Source organism: Lissotriton helveticus, chromosome 3_1 (assembly GCF_964261635.1).
Source record: "Lissotriton helveticus chromosome 3_1, aLisHel1.1, whole genome shotgun sequence".
Taxonomy (NCBI): Eukaryota; Metazoa; Chordata; class Amphibia; order Caudata; family Salamandridae; genus Lissotriton; species Lissotriton helveticus.
This window is the reverse complement of record NC_136061.1, coordinates 990,980,895-991,000,601: the sequence shown is the minus strand read 5'-3', so window position 1 is coordinate 991,000,601 and position 19,707 is coordinate 990,980,895. Positions and strand designations below refer to the sequence as shown.

Here is a 19,707-nt window from a genome sequence, read left to right as displayed (position 1 = left end):
AGGCTAGGAGCTTCCCCGCTTTGTTAGCCTTGCAGAGGTTGATGGCCTTATATTTATTCACCCACAACCCCGCTCTTTCGCTCAAGATTTGTTATATTCATATTTTTTCCTAGTGAGATCAGTTAGGGTGCTACTGTTTTTTGTGTCTGTGATATGGTTAGTTTCTAACCTTTTGATGTCTTTTTCAAGTTGGTTCAGATAATGGTTAGCCTTTTTGTTCATTTTGGCCTTTTATTTCTATTATTACACCTCTGACTGTGGCCTTTAGTGTGTCCCATACGATCTTGGGATCTGTGGTCTGTGTGTCGTTATGCCACAGGTATTCTTTTATGGCCTCTTCTATTTCGGGTTTGTTGTCTTGGTCTGCCAGGACGTCGCTATTAAACCTCCATCGACGTGGGTTGTCTTCGTTATGACGCCCGCTGTAGGCTGATGCACGAGTGGTCTGAGAGTGTTCTTGTTGCAATGTCAATGTGTTCTATTAGGTGAGTGTCTGTGCCTGTGAATAATATGTAGTCTATCCTGCTGTATGAGTTGTGCGGGTTGGAGTAGAAGGTGTAATCTCTAGCGTCCGGGTGTTGTAGTAGCCATGGGTCTTTGAGGTTAAATCTGGTGCATATGTTCTTTAGTGTGTTGTGTGCATTTGTGGGGTGGGAGTGGCATTGTGATTGTCTGTCCAGTGTGATGTCAAGTACTGTTTTAAAGTCCCCAGCCACCACTGTAAGGTCTTTCTGGGGAATTGCTTCGAGACTCCCTCCCAGAAGGCGGAGTCGTCGGTGTCAGGGCCGTAAATGTTCGCTACATGGATGCTTTCTTCACCCCTTTTCAGGTGTTATCAATACTCTCCCTGCTTTGTCGTGTTGGTGGTCTTCTATTGTTATCTTGGAGTTCCTATTTATCAGAGTGATCACCCCCTGCTTCTTCCCTGTTGCCGAGAGCATGCTACCTGGCCTATCCATCTGGCTTTGACTCGCTTGGCGTCCTCAAGAGAAAGCTTGGTTTCTTGCAACAGGATCACATCCCCCTTGGTCTTAGCTAGGTAGTCTAGGATTTTTTTTCTCTTGAGTGGGTGGTTGAGGCTTTTGACATTGAGGGAGACTATCTTTAGGTTAGATGATAAGGAAGTCATGCTATTTTGTGTCATTGGTTAAGGTGTGTGTTCGCCGTTCGCCGTTCTCCCTTTCCCCCACTTGTCCTGTGTACGTGCATTCCTTTCTTGCCTGTGTTACCTGCCTGTGGTGGTGATTGGTACCTGTGTCCCCCCTGTTGGCTCTGTTTTTCCCCCCACCAGATCTTGATTTCATGTTACTTCTTGTATGTAGGTGTGTAGATAGATGGAAGTAGATAGCATAGAAGATAGTGGATAGATTCAGAGTATGTAGACAAGACAGACAAGACAGACACACCCTCCCCCCTTCCTCCCCTCCCCTCCCTCCCCAACCCCCCTGTTATCAAACCTCGTACTCTGGACGGCAAGGTCCCCATTCCGCCCCCCTGGGAGCCGTTAAATTAGTATGCTAATGTTCCATCCCCCTCCCCCCATGAGTCCTTTACAGATGTCCCAGCCTAACATATATGCGTATTGATTGACCATTGCGTAATTACGTTCCCCCTGACCCCTCCTTCCACTATGGACCCCTACAGCTATCACGTATCTATGTCCGCAAAAAGGATATAAAAGTATATATAGTCCCTCTTTATCTCCTGTCGCGTGGCATACCGCTTGCCCCTATTTCGGTTCTTCATCAGCGTCCTGAGGTAGATATTGTTTTAGTCTTTGCGGTAGTCTTTGAGGTAAGATCCGTTGGTCTGAGGTAGATTCTTAAGTGGGCCTCCAAATCCTTGGCCTTGCTCACTTATTCGCTCCTGTCCTTTCTCTGAGTAGGATGCTCTCTGTATTGTATTAGCTAAGCTTATTCATGAGGTAGTCGTGGTAGCTCTGAGGTAGATACGGTTGATGTTCCTGAGTGTCCCTTTAGTGTATATTATATTCTGACATTGAACTGCAGAGGAGGTGCTTTTTTGCCTCGGGTGTTTAAAAGTGACTGAAAGATACTAATACCAGGACAAACTGGACTTAGATTTGCACAAGTACACCCCCCGTTGAAATGTACCATGTTTGACTAACACTAAAGTGGATCATACATTGTGACTGTCACTCTATGGTATGTTAAATATGACTGCCCTCCAGAGTATTGAAACATGTTGCATAATATTTAGTTTTAAATGTAGTGGGTAATTAATAGAATATCAATCAGAGTTTTATTGCGTTGTTGTATTTGTTTTTATATAGTTTTATCATAGAGCAATTTAATGGTGGTGATAGTTAATGATTACTAGTATTTTTCTATTAATAATGATATTCATCATCTAGGTCACATGATTGCAATCTAAAAAATCTGGATGGAATATATCTGTGCATTAAACTACAAACCTTAATATGTTTATGATACATATGATTTTAATGTAAATTAAACTATAAACATGTAATTTGATCATTAATTATGTTTTTTTCCAGATCGGTGTCACCATCTTCCTTCTCTTATGGTCCCACTATAGGACAATCAGGACAAGATGCAGAACCACATTGTCTTCTAGAAAAAGTCAACTTTACTTTTAATGTGAGTGCTACAAATTTCCAAGAGTGACTCATGGAAGATCATGTTGATAGAATGCAGTATGGAGCATTTTCCTTCAATACATGATTTGCATTTGTTCACAATCTGACTTTATAAAAGCCCTGGGTTTCAATATGAAAACAAATATTCTGAAAGACACAAGACTTCATTGTTGTTTGTTGCAGTAGGATGTCTTTTCAAAAGATGTACTGGAGTGCAATGCTTGGATCAGCAGGGCCACCAGTATGATTGTTCCATTTATTCTTACAAGTTTCAAGATTTTAACTTATTATCAACTACACGCAAAAGGCCCATTTAAATATACAGTAACACACATGAAAGACTATTAAAACAAAAGGCAGTCTTTCTGTGGATATCTCTCTAAAGGAAAATGTTATGCTAATAATTCAATATTTTGGCCTGCATCACCCTTTGAACCCTATTTAACTTATTTCCCCTCCTCACCCCAGCAAAACGTCTATGTGATTCTTTTTTTAATTTAATTTTGTTTAACTTTTCTGAGGACTGGAAACGGATAACTTACTTTATCCTACGCATCATTATAGCTGAAAGCAGCATTGCCTGTGACATTACCCACCTGTGTCTTTGCCTACCTTTTCAGGATGCTTTGACGTGGGGGTTCACTGTCTTAGACCTCGTATCTCACATGCCTTCTTTGTTTTGTAATAGAGGCAAACATTCCAAAGAGTAGATGGAGATATCCTTCGTCCCAGAAGAGCGAGCACCATCATATTACATTTCTTGAAAGGGACCTCTGTCTGCAAACAGTGCCTCTCTCCTGCTAAAAGCAGTGAAAGTAGAAACTTCTTTAGACTGTGAGCAGGAGCAGTGTAAACCTAGTATAGCAACTCTAAAGAAACACAAACTCTGTCTGCCAGCTGTGTCTAAGGAGAGATTCTCAGTGCCCGTCACCGCGGACATATGCTATCATTCATGGTCACAAAAATCATCCACGCCTCTACAAAACCATGATATTTGTATGCCTGTCAAGGTACATAAAAGTAATAGGGTGACTGCAAAAGTGATGTCTACAGCACGTGATGAAACATTTGAAAAACCTCTGATCCCTTATTGTGCTCAAGTTTGTAATCCATTACTTGCACTACGTCATCTTCAGGTTGGAGGTGAACAATAGAAATGGAAGATGTGGCCAGAAGCCCCAGTACTAGCCCTGTCTTTTAGGAATTTCTGGCTAATATACAGAGGACATGGCCAATAGCATAACCTCATGCAGCTTTCTATGTATCTTCCTCACAGGACACTGGTTGTCCCAAGTAACTTTGGTCCTCCTTGATGGTCTTGTTCCACCTGTGTACAGCATCCAGCAGATCAAAGACAATAAAGAGACATGAGGCACTGAGCCCGACGCTTTTTAACATTTATGTTGCTCCTCTCGCCAAGCTTATAAGATCCTTTGGGCTGGAAGTGCTCTCCTACGCCGACGACACGCAGATTATGGCTTCCATCTCCCAATCTGTGAGCTCCACTGCGCATAATTTTAAAAACTGCATGGAGTCGGTCGCCGGATGGATGGTCAAGAACTTCCTTAAATTGAATGGCGAGAAAACGGAGGTCCTTGTCTTTGGGGGCAAAAGTGAGACCTGGTCCCTGGATTGGTGGCCGTCTGTTCTTGGGGCTTGCCCTGTGCCGACGTTCTCTGTCCGCAACCTTGGGATCATTTTGGACACCTCCCTTTCTCTGGACAAGCAGGTTAGTAGGACTGTGTCCACCTGCTGCAATGCCCTGAGGATTCTTAGAAAGATCACTCATTATCTTTCCCCTGGGGCACGCAAACAGGTGGCCATAGCAGTCATTGCCTCCAGACTTGACTACTGCAATGCCCTTTATTTCGGCATTAGCAGTGGTCTTATCCAGCGCCTCCAGACCGTTCAGAACGCGGCGGCCCGGTTTGTTGTAGGCGCCCCTAAACGTTCTTCGGGTACTTCCATCAGAAAAGACCTGCACTGGCTCCCTATGCAGGCAAGGATCAACTTTAAGGCCTTATGCCTTACTCATCGTGCCCTGAATCAATCTGGACCGGAGGCAATACGTGCTCTTGTGGCCCATTATGTCCCTGGGAGGACACTGCGCTCATCCAGCAAATGTCTACTTACTGTCCCCCACATCGCCAAAGCCAGATGGGGTGGAAGGTCCTTTCGCTTCCTTGCGCCCAGACTCTGGAATACGCTCCCAAATGATCTCAAGGGGATCCCTTCACATATACATTTCCGTAAGGCACTTAAGACTTGGCTATTCCAACAAGCCTATCTCTAATTCCCCCCTGGTTGATTTATGAGCTCTCTTGATTCCACTCTCAGCGCCTTGATGCCTCCGGGTTTAGTAGCGCTTTCTGCATATAAATTTTCTTTAATAATAATAATAGTGGTCCACAGATCATTGACCTGACCACGCAGTCATCCTCTTCGACCTAATATACATGATTTATCCCAAATGTATCTAAGGCAGAAGTATTATAGTCCAGAACCTGCAGTGTAGTGTCGCATTGAGATGCAGAGTATGCATATATTGCAATATATTGCATCTTGACCCTGTATTGGGTTTTGTAATTGTTTTGTGCTGCACTGCATCTCATTTTGAAATTTAACATTCCATCGAGATACATTTGGCTATTTTCACTTTATATGTCCGTGTAGAGCTCTTTTTGAGTTTCCCGATTTTGGAAATATTCTGCCCTTTGTTTGATGTTGGTATTGGCAGGACATATATATGGCTTATGATATTGTTTTGCACTTTATATTTAATATAACAGAGTTTATGGCTTGGACTCTCCTAAATAAGTCATCTACGATGTAGATGCTACATGGTAAAGTTGAATTGTTTTAATTTGTTTGCTATGATTCATATTGTAAGTATAAAGATGTAGTATAATTACACGGAATCTTTTTTCTTTTTTTAAAGGTAATCAACACTGGGCAGAGCATAGTTCCAGATGCAGATTTGGAGATACTGGTGCCTAATGGTTTTGCTCCCAACAATATTAAACTGTTCAATGTGTTGGATGTCCAGGTGAGATTCAGATTTACATAACAGAAAATAATGTAACCTTTGCTCGCGCACCAGTCATGAAGAGGCAATCAAGGGACACATGAAGCATGTGTGAAGCCAGTCCTCTCACTCCACCTCTAACACCGTTTACATATGTACATGTACATCTAAGGGTACAGACCAACAAGCTTTTTATGTCGTAGGGTGTTCAGCTTGGGGAAGGACTGGTCCCAGAACAGAGGATGGCTGATAATATTTGATTATTGCATGGAGGCAGGGCATTCAGCTGGTCTGTATTTTATGTGAGTGTGTTGTCTTATGATTCTTTCAGGTTCAAAACGTTTCAACAGAAGTCAATTTGCAATTTAGTCTCTGTATCTTCAGGGACCTGTAACATACTAAGGTTTTTTTTTTTTTAAACGTGAAAAGCTTTAGGATAATCTGGTATGTGACCTGGAGTATTATAGCTGGAGTATTATAGCAGCAAGATCCTCAATGGGCCCATGATTTTCTGAATTAGACATGACCAGAATCACATTATTCTCGACATAATTTACTGACAAAATCATAGAGCTACAGTATCTGAAGAGACTGCAAAGTTAATTGTGTCAAACCCATCTCATATTGCAGGAACCATAATTATCACGAGGTACTTGCTGTACCTTTATCAAGTTACTGTTTAAACCCTTACCTAGGACATCAGTCTTTTAGTTATTGTTCCTACAGTTAGAAAATTGTTCCTGACCTCTTTTTCATGAAATTCTTTTGCTCCTTCTGAATTCTTAGGCCCCCATTAGGATGGCGGGTGGACTTCAGTCCGCCCGCCCGCACTCTAGTGGTGATGGGACCGGCCGCCAGGCTTGTGGCGGTCCCATACCGCCAATTAGGTTGTGACCGCCACCTTGGCGGTCGCATCCCGCATCTTTGACATTGCAGCGGGTAGTGCTGTAAGCAGCCCCTGCTGCAACGCCAAAAAGGCATGTTGTGCATTGCCATGCACAACGTGACCGGCACCATGCGGTGCCTGCCACCTTGTGCGTGGCATTGAAGGGGGGTGCCATAGGTAACCCCCCGTGCAGCCACCCTCCCCCCCACTCTCCCCGGGGGCCCCTAACTGGCCCCCAAAGTCGCTCTCCGCATGCCTTTCCATGGCGGAGTCTCCGCCATGGAAAGGCATGCCCACCGCAGTCATTATAATATGGATGGCAGTGCCTGCAAAAGGCCCACCACCATATTGTGGGCCTTTTCCGCCCGGCAGGCAATCGTGACGATTGCCTGCCGGCGGAAAAGCGGCGGGCGGTCATTCGGTCCGCCGTGGTACCCCCCACCATGGTAATATGGCAAGGGGTAAATGGCGGTTAGGCGCGGAATTATGGCGTGTGGATCGCCACCGCCGGTCGGGCGGTGGCGATCCGTACGCCATTATAATGACCCCCTAAGCTTTTGATATGGATTAGATAGCTCAATATACACCTTATTTCTTTTTAGTACTACACAAACAAACCTTTTATTTTTGGTAAATTAACTAATTTGCCCCACAAAATCAACCTTTCATCTTCTGAAATTACACTCTTTTGTACCCAAGTAACAGCGTTTTAGTCTCTGTCCATAAACTCTTTTTATATACAAATGCCAACTTCTTTTCCAGTTATTTAATAGAGTACTTTGATTCACGACAGCCCCTTTACACAGATACTGCCGGCCATGCATAGACCCATGACCTCGATTAACACCATAATGTCCATGTGTAGCTTCATTTTCCCACGTTCGATCTCAGATATTTAGTTTCAACCTCCCATTCCCATGAACTGTCTTGCATGCCCATGTGCACCCAATATGTTCCGCAGGGCCGGACTGGGAACCACAAACGGCCCTGGCAAAGTGCTTGGCCGGCCCCCTCTTCCGGGGGCGGGGAATCCGCCGAGCTCTTTGCCGGGGCCGGTTTTCGGCCGATTTTGGCACAGGGCCGATTTTGCACGGCCCTGTAACAAAAACGGACCCCACGGGCCCAAAACCGGCCCCACCTGTGCGGCGCACCGGGGGATTGCCCGGTGCCCGATATGGCCAGTCCAGCCCTGATGTTTCGGGAATGGCTGCCAGAACCTGAAATGGCCATCAGATACTGTGCATTGCCATGGTGCGCTAAGGATTGCTAGCGTGTGCTGCCTTTTGTATACAGGGGTTGGCGTGATGTGTCCAGGATTGCTAACGCAAGGGAAGCATTATCTTTTTGGGAAAGTTATTAAATTCATCTGCTGGAAATTAGCATCATTTGCGAGAGACAGTCTCCATCCACCAGTGCCAGCTTTAGGGGGTGTGACCAGTGCCGCCACACTTTGCGCCAAGCTTGAGGGGTGCCCTTTGCGTTTCAGGCCGAGGAGCGATAAGAGCAGCCTGTAGAGAGCTTTATGTGCCTGAAATTTTTCAAGGGATAATAAAAACGGTATAATAACCCAGGTGGTTTAAGCCCTTGATGGAGAGATCTGTGATTTGTTTAGTCACAATTTTGACTCAAGATAAAGTTGTATAGAGGGCTAATGTTCCTGCGGCAAAGCACAACGTATAACATACAGAGCACAGATTTGTATTTTGTCTTGATAGTTGCTGGGGGTAACTGCTTTTGCAGCAGAGATCCTTTTGTTACTTGGAGTTAATCAATTACAATACTACTATACCACTTTGACCTATGAACTGGCATCGAAGCACTGCGTGCAAAATGCAAGGTATAGATTTAGAACTATAATGTTTTTTACCCCACTCTTTCCTTATTCAACGGAGGCTAAAGATGTTTCCTTTGGGTAGTAATAACATTTTATTAGTATGACACAACCAATCATTGTTATGTTTTAAATCCTGAGTTTATGGGTCGATTTTCTAATATTGTGGCCATTTTGTATCACAAAAGAGACACAAACCTGCATCATCTTGAATTGCATTGGAAAGTATCGCTATAGTTACACACAGTAGCACTAGTGCTACTTCGCATCAAGGTGGCATACAAAGGGTGGCACGTGGTTTCCCCCATGCACCAAGCCATGGATTTTTATGGTAATCCCCAACTCCAAACTTGGGTAGAAAGGGATTCACATGAATACGTTACTCCTCCTCTTGGCTGGCATAAAGTTGGAGAAAAGATTTTCAAAGCTTTATTACGGTGTATGTTTCCTGCACCGTACAACACACATACATAGTAGTAAAGTGTTAAATTTTGTTAAAGCATTATAAAATGTGCCGAAAGAGTAGCCTCCAGTATAAATGCTACTCTTTGCATCTGACACACATCCCTGCACTATGGTGCAAGAGTGTGTGCAGTGGCTCAAGGCAGCCTAAGGTACGACAGCACCAGAGGCGAGACCTTAGTAGGCATACTGCTGTTGTACTCTTTCTTTTTCATGCAAAGCAGCACAACAACTTTAGTTACTACGCTGTATGAACACTAAGTAAATCTGCCTCCTTGTTTCTCCAGACCAAGCACTCTTGTCTTATAACATGTAATGCCTACCAGTATAGATGATGTGGCTCTACACCTTGCAATCCTCAGTGTCTTAAGTAACATTTCTTACACGTTGATTAGACACTTGTATGACTAATTGTCTATGTATAGTATGTTTGGAATGTAAAGTTCACTGACACGACATTGGCATGAGAAGCGCTATGAAATAAATACATGTGAGAGAGGGGCTAAGGAGAGATGGAGGGTGATAATGAGGTGATGGTAGTGGTCATGGGTAGCCAATATAGATTGTGGCACTAGTCTTCTTCACCGCTAAGCTGGCCCTGGTTACCACCATCATATGACGTTGTATGGCACTATGACAGGTATCATTATCAAATGCCGAGTGTTAAAACAATCTACCAGGCATTGCCATCAAATTTTGTGTATTAGGTATCCTTGTCATCATATGTTAGGCATCTTTATCTTATGCTCGGTATACTCCTCTTAAGCCAGGTCTGGTGGCTTAGTGAGCTAATGCGTCCACTGTAGGGGCCTGCGTTTGACCTCATTGTCACAGTTGCAAATCCCAGGAGGTCCGCTCAGCCTTTCATCCTCCTGAGCTCAATAAAACGAGTTCCATTAAGTTGGGTAACAAATATATGTTATTGAGGGCCAAGATACCCTTCTGAGTGAACATGCATTTTACAAATACTAATGTTATTTTATGCCTACGTTTACAGAAACTTAGTTCAAACCAAGGCTCTGATTATGAGTGCCTTGGTAAGGTATACAGTACTTATCCCACCTGATAAAAGCTGATACACCTAAGTCTGGAATGTATCAGATACAATAAATTCCACCTAATAAAAGTTTGCCTAAAATATGGGACATATCATGTGGATTTTGGTGGCCTCTGCACTAAAATCCAAATGCCCCAGTATTTACTGGCCTTTTTTCCCCCCAATAAGTTTCAGCAGGTCTGGCATTCTGAAATTTACAAATAGTGCAGACTTTATTGCACCTAGTAATTAGCTGGTATAGAAAACTTTTCCGTCACTTGTAATTACAATCTTTGCACATACTAGGATTTTGAGAAGTAAAATAGACCCCCTTGAATTGCAGCCGTGGCCAGTAGTGGGAGTACCGGGCGGTGAGGAGGGGGAGAGGGAGGGGCAGGGTGGGGGGGTAGTAATGTATGGATTACGGAGTTTAACAGGTAAGTAAACATATAAATAAATAAAACGAATTTTGTTGCGCGCACTGCATCACCAAATGCGATGCAGTGCGCGCAACAAAATTTGTTTTATTTATTTATATGCTTACGTACTTGTTAAACTCCATAATCCATACATTATTAGCGACCACCCTGCCCCTCCCCCTCCCCACGTCACCGCCCGGCCGGTACTCCCACTACCGGCCGCGGCTGTTGAATTGTAATGTCAACACTCTATAGGAGGTGGAATGATATACCAGTAATCCAACAGCATGACATGATAAAAGTATTGGCTCCTCCATGAGGAGTATTTTTCTGATATTTTTCAAAGAATTGGTAACAATTGGCAATTCAAGTTGAGCTCATGAACCAAACCTAACAAATGAGGATTTGGCCCCTCACTTTTCAGTAACACATGTTCGAAGCACCTGTTCCAAAGATGTTCTTCCCTTAACTTGGAGGCATCAGAGAATGTGAGATGTCACAGCTGCTGAAAACTTGACGAGAGGCCAGTGCCATAACAAACTATCATGCTTGTCATCGTATCAGGGTGTGTTCTCATTCCTTAATAACAGTTAAAAGACATTTTTAAATCTCGCTTTGTAGACAGTGTACACTGTCTAGTTGCATAAGACCTAATGTGGGCTTACCAAGAGCTTACAGATGGCTTATGGTTGGCCTGTTTCATACCATTGGTTGGCTTTATTGTCACGCTTATTTGCTTGCTTTTTATTTAACCCCTTGCGTGCTTCAGTCTGCCAACGGCCGTTGCGCGCACTCCCCTTCGTAGTGCTGTCAGTTGGCTGATATGGCCTGCCCACTCCGCTAAACCGCTGCACCGCGGCGGAATTGCAGCCACGGTTAAGCGGTTAATGGCTTTCCTTATCCCATCTTGTCGAGCTTGTATTTGTTCCTCCCCTGAAGCTTAGCCTCTTTTCCAGCCTTTTGATTGGCTGAATCATACCCTTACAATGCTCACTTTTAGTAAACTCATTTGTGGTTAAGTGCTCCTTGAGAATACTTCTGCTTTCCAGGCAGGTCTCTTCCTTGTGTAATTTTCCCCCACCATATCCCTTGCCCAGCACTCCATGTTACTTTCTCCCTCATGTGCTTCTCCCCGCAGTCCATGTTGGTGTCTGCCTCGTGTGCTTCTTCTGAACTGTAAAACACCCTGAACTCTGTGTTGATGTGTCTTGTGTGACTCTCCCCTGCAAAACACCCCGTACTCGCGCGCTGTTGCTCTCTCCCTGTGTGCCTTCATCCCGCTCACTTCATTATATGCTGCCCCTCACTCTATCTCCTAACAAGCATTTACAATGCAACGGTCTCGCCTTTGCAAAAGTTAGGGCTATTGGCATTGTTAATGACAACATTTTTATTTATGTGTTGGTTTTGAAAACAGATAGATAAATGGCATTGTCATTTACAATGCTGATAGCTTAATCTCTTGAAAATGCGAGACCTATTGCACACACAGAGCCACACAAACACACACACATAGAGCCACATACACACACACACAGAGCCACACACACAGAGCCAAACATACACACAGAGAGCCACACACACACACACAGCCCCACACACACACAGCCCCACACACACACAGAGACACACACACACAGAGACACACACACACACACACACACACACACACACACACACACACACACACACACACACACACACACACACACACACACACACACACACAGAGCCACCCCACCCACTGACAAAGCAAGGATGCACCATGGGCAGAATACAAGCAAGAGTGGATATTTAATGAAGATTACATTTTTTTATTTTATTAAGATGTACGTGAGCCACAAAGGGAAAAATGACGGCTCGGTTAGTTTGTGGTCTCCAAAAAGCAAGTATATCTCTTACACAAATTTTAGTTCAAATTAGGAAGCCAGGTTAACAATATAACGCTTTAAGCCTAATAAGCCTTACAGTACACAAACGTGTTTTTTGCTCTGTATTGACCTCTATCTTCTTTTGAAGAGAAAGTCGCCTATTAAAGCCATTACCTTTCTAATCGAGGACCACAACAATACATCAGTTTGGGTTGTTGCCAAGAACTAAGTCGCAATGCAGGCTAGTGTTAACCTTCCACCGAAATACACAGAAAATGTTTAAAAAATGCACTTGAAATAGCCAGGTCACCTAAATCGAGGGCTGCATTTACTTCATACACATTTAGACTAACTGCCGCCATGTTTCACGTGTTTATAGAAATGAAATGTAGATAAGACTGGGGGAATTGTGTGTTACCAGATAGAAAGGGGTTAAGGCACTAGACTCAGGGTAACTTTTTATAAAGACAATGCGATAGTATTCCCACAAACAGAAGGCTCAGATTTCTTACAAGTTGAGAACGCGGAAGGTAATATTCATGCAAACGTCTGAAACAGGCGAGTTAATCGTTATTTGCCATTTGTATTACTTTGTAGTTGGTGATGTTTCAAGAGAACAATATGTACAGGTAGGAAATAAACGTGCCTGAGTAAACAAAGGAAGTATTCGCACTAAACAGGGCTCGGCAGCATGTCTGATGATCACAGGGCAGATTAGTGCTAATCCCAGCAGTGGGCGAACAGGGACACAGGTCTGTGCCGCCGGCTCTTCCGCCTTATCACGAAGGAGCAGGCACTGTAAAATAAACCAAGAGAGCAGATCGCACCGTCAAAGACGAAACACTCCCTTTCCTCTCACTGCATTGTATTTAACGGCCAACTGACGGGGCGAGGACACAGCCTTTCCGCGTGCCTCTTCGGCTACCTTCAACCCCACTTGTACCCCGGAGTAAACCAGACCCTTCCCACGCGCCCGTAGCATCACAGGCCTGCTCGCAACGGGGCGTGGGAAATGGAGGACGCAGCTTTCGAGGCCAATCTGCCGGTGAGACCTCCGGGACGCTGAGCATGCCGACCCACAGCTTTTCGCGGCCCAGTGAAGGGTAAAGAAACCCATCAAGCTGTTCCACCCGCCTCAGCGACACTTATAGCCCCTACGGTAATAACCTGCTCCCAAGAATGTAAGAATGGGGTATTTCACCTTCATCAGCCTCCTGCTGGCAGAAGGGACCATTTAAGGCACGCGGAACGGAAAATAGACACAAACAGAGAGTAACGCTGTGAACGCAGGCGTGGCTTTTTTTTTTATCGTTACGCTCCTCGCCCGTTTATTTATTTTTTTGTGTTGGTTTTTTGGTAACGATCTAGCAAGGTGGACAGAACGTAAGAAAACCCTGAAGACCAGATAGATCTGCGTGGCAGCGCCTGAAGACGTCGCAGGCTCAGATGGGAGGCGAAGGGGAAGCAGAAGTGGCTGTGCCCAGCAGACTGTTTGATCTGTGACTGGGAGGCAGAGGAGGAGTGACTGAGTGATGGGAGGAGGAAGAAGGCTCTGCTCGACCTCGTTTTTTTTTTTTTTTTTGCAACGTGGAAAAAAGGGAAAACAACATCAAAAAAAGAGGAAAAAAGGCTCCGATGTGTGCAACACTGAGGTGGAAAGTTGCAGCATTTCGAGGATTTTTTTGATCTCTGGGAGAGATGTTGGGAGTGAAGCACCTCGTCAGCAGTCAAGGGAGAGGGATCAAAGGAGCACACAGGGGGTTTGAAAAGAAGGGGCATGGATCCGGACTGTCGCTGACACCATTAGCTTCTGTTCCCCTGCCAGTGGCATGTGGCATCCAGAGGGGGCAGCAGTAGCAGCGGGAACTTACGATGAGAGGCGCCCGCCCATGCCCAGCACAGCCTTGAAGCCTCGGAGGCGCAGCGGCAGCCGGCCACTGAGCCCCCCAGACCCCTGGGGCGCCGCCGCGTCCAGGACCTCACCCGCTGAGCCCGGGAGACTCCAAGCACGAGCTGCGTCACAGAGAGCTTAGAACCTTGCCCATAGACAAACACATCCCATAAAAGAATGTCCAAAACACGCCCCCCAATCGCAAAAGGACGGGGCAACAAACAGTCAAAAACACGCCCCATAGAAAAACACGCCCCTTAGAAAAGCTGCTTGTGCTCACACTGTCTGTTAGCCCCATACTTTTCAGACTGGGGGGGGCGTGTTTTTCACGGAGAACGTCACTAGGTAGAAAGAATGTCAAAAACACGCCCCCAATCCGAAAAAGACGGGGCTTAGAGCGAAAAGAGAAAGTCACTGAGACCTCTTCTCCAATGGCTGGCCGCCGTTTAGGAGGCCAGCCAATGGATAAGAGGGGCGGGGCTTAACCTCGCTACTCAGTCATTAAATCTCCCCAGCGAGACCTGCGCATGTGCGCAGCCTACACTAGCCGAGACCTAAAAACCACCTTGCCCCCACGATCCATGTTGCTGTGTCCTCGTGTGCATCCCCGCGCCTGTTCCATGTTTCTCTCCTTTGTGCGCTTCCCCTCCCTCTACACACCCTGGTTCTTTGTTGCTGTTTGTCCAGTGTGCTTCTACCTTGCCCTCTGTGATCCTCTCCCTTGCGTGCTTCCCCCATACTCTCTGTTGCTGTCACCCTCATGCACTTCTTCCCCTTGTAAACACCCCCTCCCCTGTGCTCCGTTACGCTCTCTGCCTCGTGATATTTTCCCCTCCCTCAATAAACACTCCACTCCCAACCTGCGCTCTGTGTTTCTCTCTCGCTCTCTTTATCTCATATTGAAACAAGAGCAGATCAAGGTGACATGTTTTTCCTTTTACAGGAAGAAATGTAACTGCATTATATCAAACGTTAATTTTAAGCATGGTCTGTTCTGGAAGCCAATTGGGCTTTTCTAAAATGCTGTGTGCTAAGTGTGTGTACCATATTTCTAATATATTGCAGTGAGGCGTGCAGAGGTACAGGAGTGAGTGGAACGTGCAAATCATTCTCACCTTTATAACACTAGGCAGTTCTAGTTTGCTGGACTAGTTGATGCTGGTGTCACCATTCATTATGACTGTACTGATAAATAGAATCTAAAATATTTTACACACCATAAGCAGAAACACGATTTTACACCACTTATCACAAATAAACTTGATGAATGTAAACAACAAGCCTGTATAGACTAAGGTCATAAGCTTTAAATTCCCAAGTTTCTGCCAGAAAATCAAGTAAATCTTGCAGAAACCGTGTAAAATGCAATAATTTTTTGTTACACCTCTGTTAAAATAATGAAAGAACTACATCCTCTTCACTGTATTTGAACAAGACTGTTTTGAGAACAAGCAAGTGAAAACGTGTAGGGTTCTCTCGCTCTTCTTTCGATTCCTGTTGAAAGTCTTGATGTGAAGGTCTCCTTCTCTATACACATTTCTCCATCGCGCAACTCTCTAAGCCACCTCTGTGTCTGGAGATCTGAAAGAAACAGGTTAGTATTAGATTCCTTACCTTAGAATATCCCCAGGCATCAGTCTGGATCCGGAAACTTTTGCGTAGCAGTACCCCTGCGCGTCGGTAGGCGTCGTCTGCAGGCGTCCCCTGCGGCTCCGCGTCGTCGGCGCCGTGATGACGTCGCTGGAGTATATAGACGCCGCCTCCGCGCGCTGACGTCAGTTCTTCTTTTTTCCGCGCCAGTTAGCGCAGATCCGAAGAGCAGTACTCCGGTCTTTTGACCAAGTTTTTGTTCACTCTAACTCTTTCTTCAGGTGCCGGTAGGATGCCCGGTTTTAAGAGTTGCGACGGGTGCGACCGCCTGATGTCGGTCACCGACCACCATCGACTCTGCCTCCGGTGTCTGGGCGCGGACCACGACGTGGAGTCCTGCGTCGACTGCCGGGCCTTGACAAGTAAAGCTAGGCGGGAGCGGTCCCGCAAGCTGCTCGAGCTCCGAGTGTCGGCCCCGCGTCGAGAGCGGTCCCGGTCCGGTCGGAGGTCGAGGGAGCGGTCGAGGGAACGATCGCGGAGCCGCCATGAGCGCTCCGGGAGTCGCCACCATTCCTCCGGTTCATCAGGTAAGCGACACAAGAAGTCGGGGCGTCATCATCGTACCCCGACTCCCGCGTGATGCGGCCGGGGGTTCGGGTGGCCCCACCCCCGCGGCCCCGCGTGGGTCGCCGACGCCGTCTGCCCCATACCCGTCGGTCCCTGGGGAAGGCGCGTCGCGCGAGGAGATTGAGGAGTTCCTCATGGCCATGAGGGCGATGTCTCCTCCGGCGGGGCCTACGGCGCCTGCGGGCCCGTCGGTCCCGTCTGGGGGCCCGAGCGGTTCGGGTGCACCTGCTCCGACGCCGCCGGGTGCTCCGGCCCCGGCGGCTCCGGCCCCGGCACCGCTGGGCCCTTCAGGGTCGTCGCCGGCTGGTCCACCGGCCTCTCCGGCGCCGATTCCATTGGGGCAACCCGTGGTGCCGCCTCCGCGCGGCGCCGTGACTCCGCCGTCGGTTCCGGCCGGACGTCGGGGGCCCCGTTCCCTCTCTGACTCCTGACGCGGAGTCGGACCGGCATCGTCCGACGCCGAGTCCGGCGCCGTTGGGGCCCATTGGCTCCGAGGAGCCGGTCTATATCGTCGACTCCAACTATGGCGATGAGGACGATTATGGAGAGGGTTGGGAGGGGTCTGAGGACCCTTTGTCACGAGCCTGCCAGTATGACGTGGACTGGGTAGGTGACTTAGGTGATGCCAGTGGTCTGGACGAGTCGCCCAACCCTGGGTTTGTCTCGCCTTCCCCTGTGGCGTCAGAGGCTGGGGCTGCATATTCGGTGGTCCTGATGAGGGCTGCCAAGGCCTTGAGCCTTGAGCTCCCCGTCGCTAAGGTGAAGCCTAACATCCTCACCGAAGTATTTAAACCGCAGTCATGCCCACAGGAGCCTCTGCTGCCGTTTAATGAGGCCCTGACGGATGTCCTTTTGGGCACCTGGTCCAGGCCCACTTCCGGTGCGCCGGTTGACCGAAACGTTGCCAGGCGTCACCGTCCGTGTTCGGACGACCCTGCCTTCCTCTCCACCCATCCCTCCCCGGAGAGTCTGGTGATCCAAGCCTCCACTTCCCAGTCCGCATTCCCGTCAGCCCCGCCCGATCGGGAATCTAAGCGATATGACCAATTTGGCAAGAAGGTCTTTTCGTCTTTGAGTGCTGGACTGCGGTCTTGTAATACCGCATGCCTCTTGGGCCGCTACACCCACTCTCTGTGGGATACGGTCGCGGAGTGTCTGCCGCAATGCCCGCAGGAGGTGCGGGACAAGCTCAACCAGGCCTTGGTTGAAGGCCGGGACGCGGCGAGGAATTCGATAAGGTGTGGTCTTGACACGACCGACTCGCTGGGACGGGCTATGTCCACGACGGTGGCGATTCGTCGCCATGCTTGGCTGAGATCCGCCAACTTCTCGCCGGATGTCCAGAATGCCCTCATGGACATGCCTTTCGATGGCAGTCGCCTGTTCGGTGACAAGGCGGACAACGCGCTTGAGCGCTTCAAGGACTCTAGGGTCACGGCCAAGTCCTTGGGTCTTTCGACCCAGCGCCAGCAAACGGGTTCGTTTCGCCCCTTTCGTGGCCAAGGAAGGGGCGGTCCCACACGTGCTGCCAGCCACGCACCGCAGGCCGCTCCTCAGCGCGGTGGCGGCCGTGGATTCCGCCGGGGTGGCGGTAGAGGGCAGCGGCGAGGTCAGTCCACACCTCCCCCCGCAGCAGCCTCCAAATCTTCCTAGTCCGAGCTTTCGGGCCCATGTGACGCCAGTGGGTGGCAGGGTTCGCCATCACCACTCCCGCTGGCGCACGATTACGTTGGACAGGTGGGTGCTGCAGCTCATCCGAAGGGGCTACTCCCTCCCCTTCGAGTCCACTCCTCCAGCCATGCCACCGCAGAACCACCGTGTGTCGGGGGACCACTTGACACTTCTGCAGGAGGAAGTTACGGCCCTCTTGGCCAAGGGGGCCATCGAGCGCGTTCCTGGGCCAGAAGTAGGGTGTGGTTGCTACTCCCACTACTTTCTGGTACCCAAGAAGGACAAAGGGGGCCTACGTCCTATCTTGGACCTACGGAACGTCAACGGCTTCCTCCGGAAGGAGAAGTTCAAGATGTTGACTTTGGCTCAGGTCTTGGCTGCTCTAGACCCAAAAGACTGGATGGTAGCGTTGGACTTGCAGGATGCGTATTTTCACATCCCCGTCCTGCCGGCCCACCGGCGTTACCTGTGGTTCACGGTAGGCCACGAGCACTTTCAGTTTATCGTGCTCCCATTCGGCCTTACCAGCGCCCCACGGGTGTTCACGAAAGTGATGGCGGTGGTCGCAGCTCATCTGCGCCGGTTAGGGGTTTCAGTCTTCCCCTACCTCGACGACTGGTTGTTGAAGGCGGGCTCGCCCCAGACAGTCGTCCACCACCTTCAGATGACGGCAGACCTCCTGAACGAGCTGGGGTTTTCCATCAATGTGCCGAAATCACACCTGTGTCCCTCTCAAAAGCTCCTTTTCATCGGAGCGGTTCTCGACTCGGCGCAGTTTCGGGTTTATCCTCCGGAACGGCGGGTCCGGGATATTCAGGCTCTGATTCCCATCTTTCAGCCGTTGTCCCGGGTTTCGGTCAGGTTGACGCTGCGGCTTCTGGGGCTGATGGCCTCCTGCATCCTTCTGGTGCATCACGCCAGATGGCGGATGCGGGCTCTGCAGTGGGACCTGAAGTTTCAGTGGGCCCAGCATCAGGGCAACCTATCCGACCATGTCCTGATCTCGGAGGGCACTGCGAGACAGTTGCAGTGGTGGCTTACGGACCGCGATTGGGTCAGAGGCAGATCCCTCTCCCTTCCCCAACCGGAGCACGTAGTTGTGACGGACGCGTCCCTCCAGGGCTGGGGAGGCCACTTGGGAGAGGCGGAGATCAGAGGTATCTGGTCTCCGGCGGAGTCCCGGCTCCATATCAACATGTTGGAGCTGCGGGCGATTCGCCTAGCACTGAAGGCATTCCTCCCCTTTGTCAACGGGAGTGTAGTGCAGGTGTTAATGGACAACACCACCGCCATGTGGTACTGCAACAAACAGGGCGGTGTGGGGTCGTGGACCCTTTGCCAAGAGGCCCTGCGCCTCTGGCAATGGCTGGAACGTCAGGGCGTGACTCTGACGGTTCAACACCTGGCAGGTTCTCTGAACGCCAGGGCGGACGAACTCAGCCGTCGGTGCTCGGTGGATCACGAATGGCGTCTGAACTCGGACGTGGCGAAAGGCCTCTTTCTGCAATGGGGAGAGCCTTGGTTAGATCTATTCGCCACAGAAGAGAACGCGCAATGTCTTCAGTTCTGCGCGTTGGAGTTTCCAAGACCGCACTCGCTCGGCGACGCCTTTCGGCGCGAGTGGAGTTGCGGTCTGTTGTACGCCTTTCCGCCTATACCACTTCTGCCCAGAGTGCTGAAGAAGATCAGGCGCGACTGGGTCCAAGTTATCCTTGTGGCTCCGGACTGGGCTCGAAGGTACTGGTATCCCGAGCTACTCAGCATGTCAGTCGGTCCCT

General features: G+C 48.5%; 1 protein-coding gene across 2 annotated transcripts in view; it reads left to right on the top strand.

The window, feature by feature from the left end:
* Nucleotides 1-19,707, top strand: part of ITGA4 (integrin subunit alpha 4) — a 628,337-nt gene that overhangs the window by 561,614 nt on the left and 47,016 nt on the right. For both annotated transcript variants that reach the window (XM_078681473.1, XM_078681474.1), the window contains 2 exons: nt 2,519-2,621; nt 5,559-5,666. In XM_078681473.1, the coding sequence (XP_078537599.1) occupies nt 2,519-2,621; nt 5,559-5,666 (211 nt within the window). The remainder of the gene's footprint in view (nt 1-2,518; nt 2,622-5,558; nt 5,667-19,707) is intronic.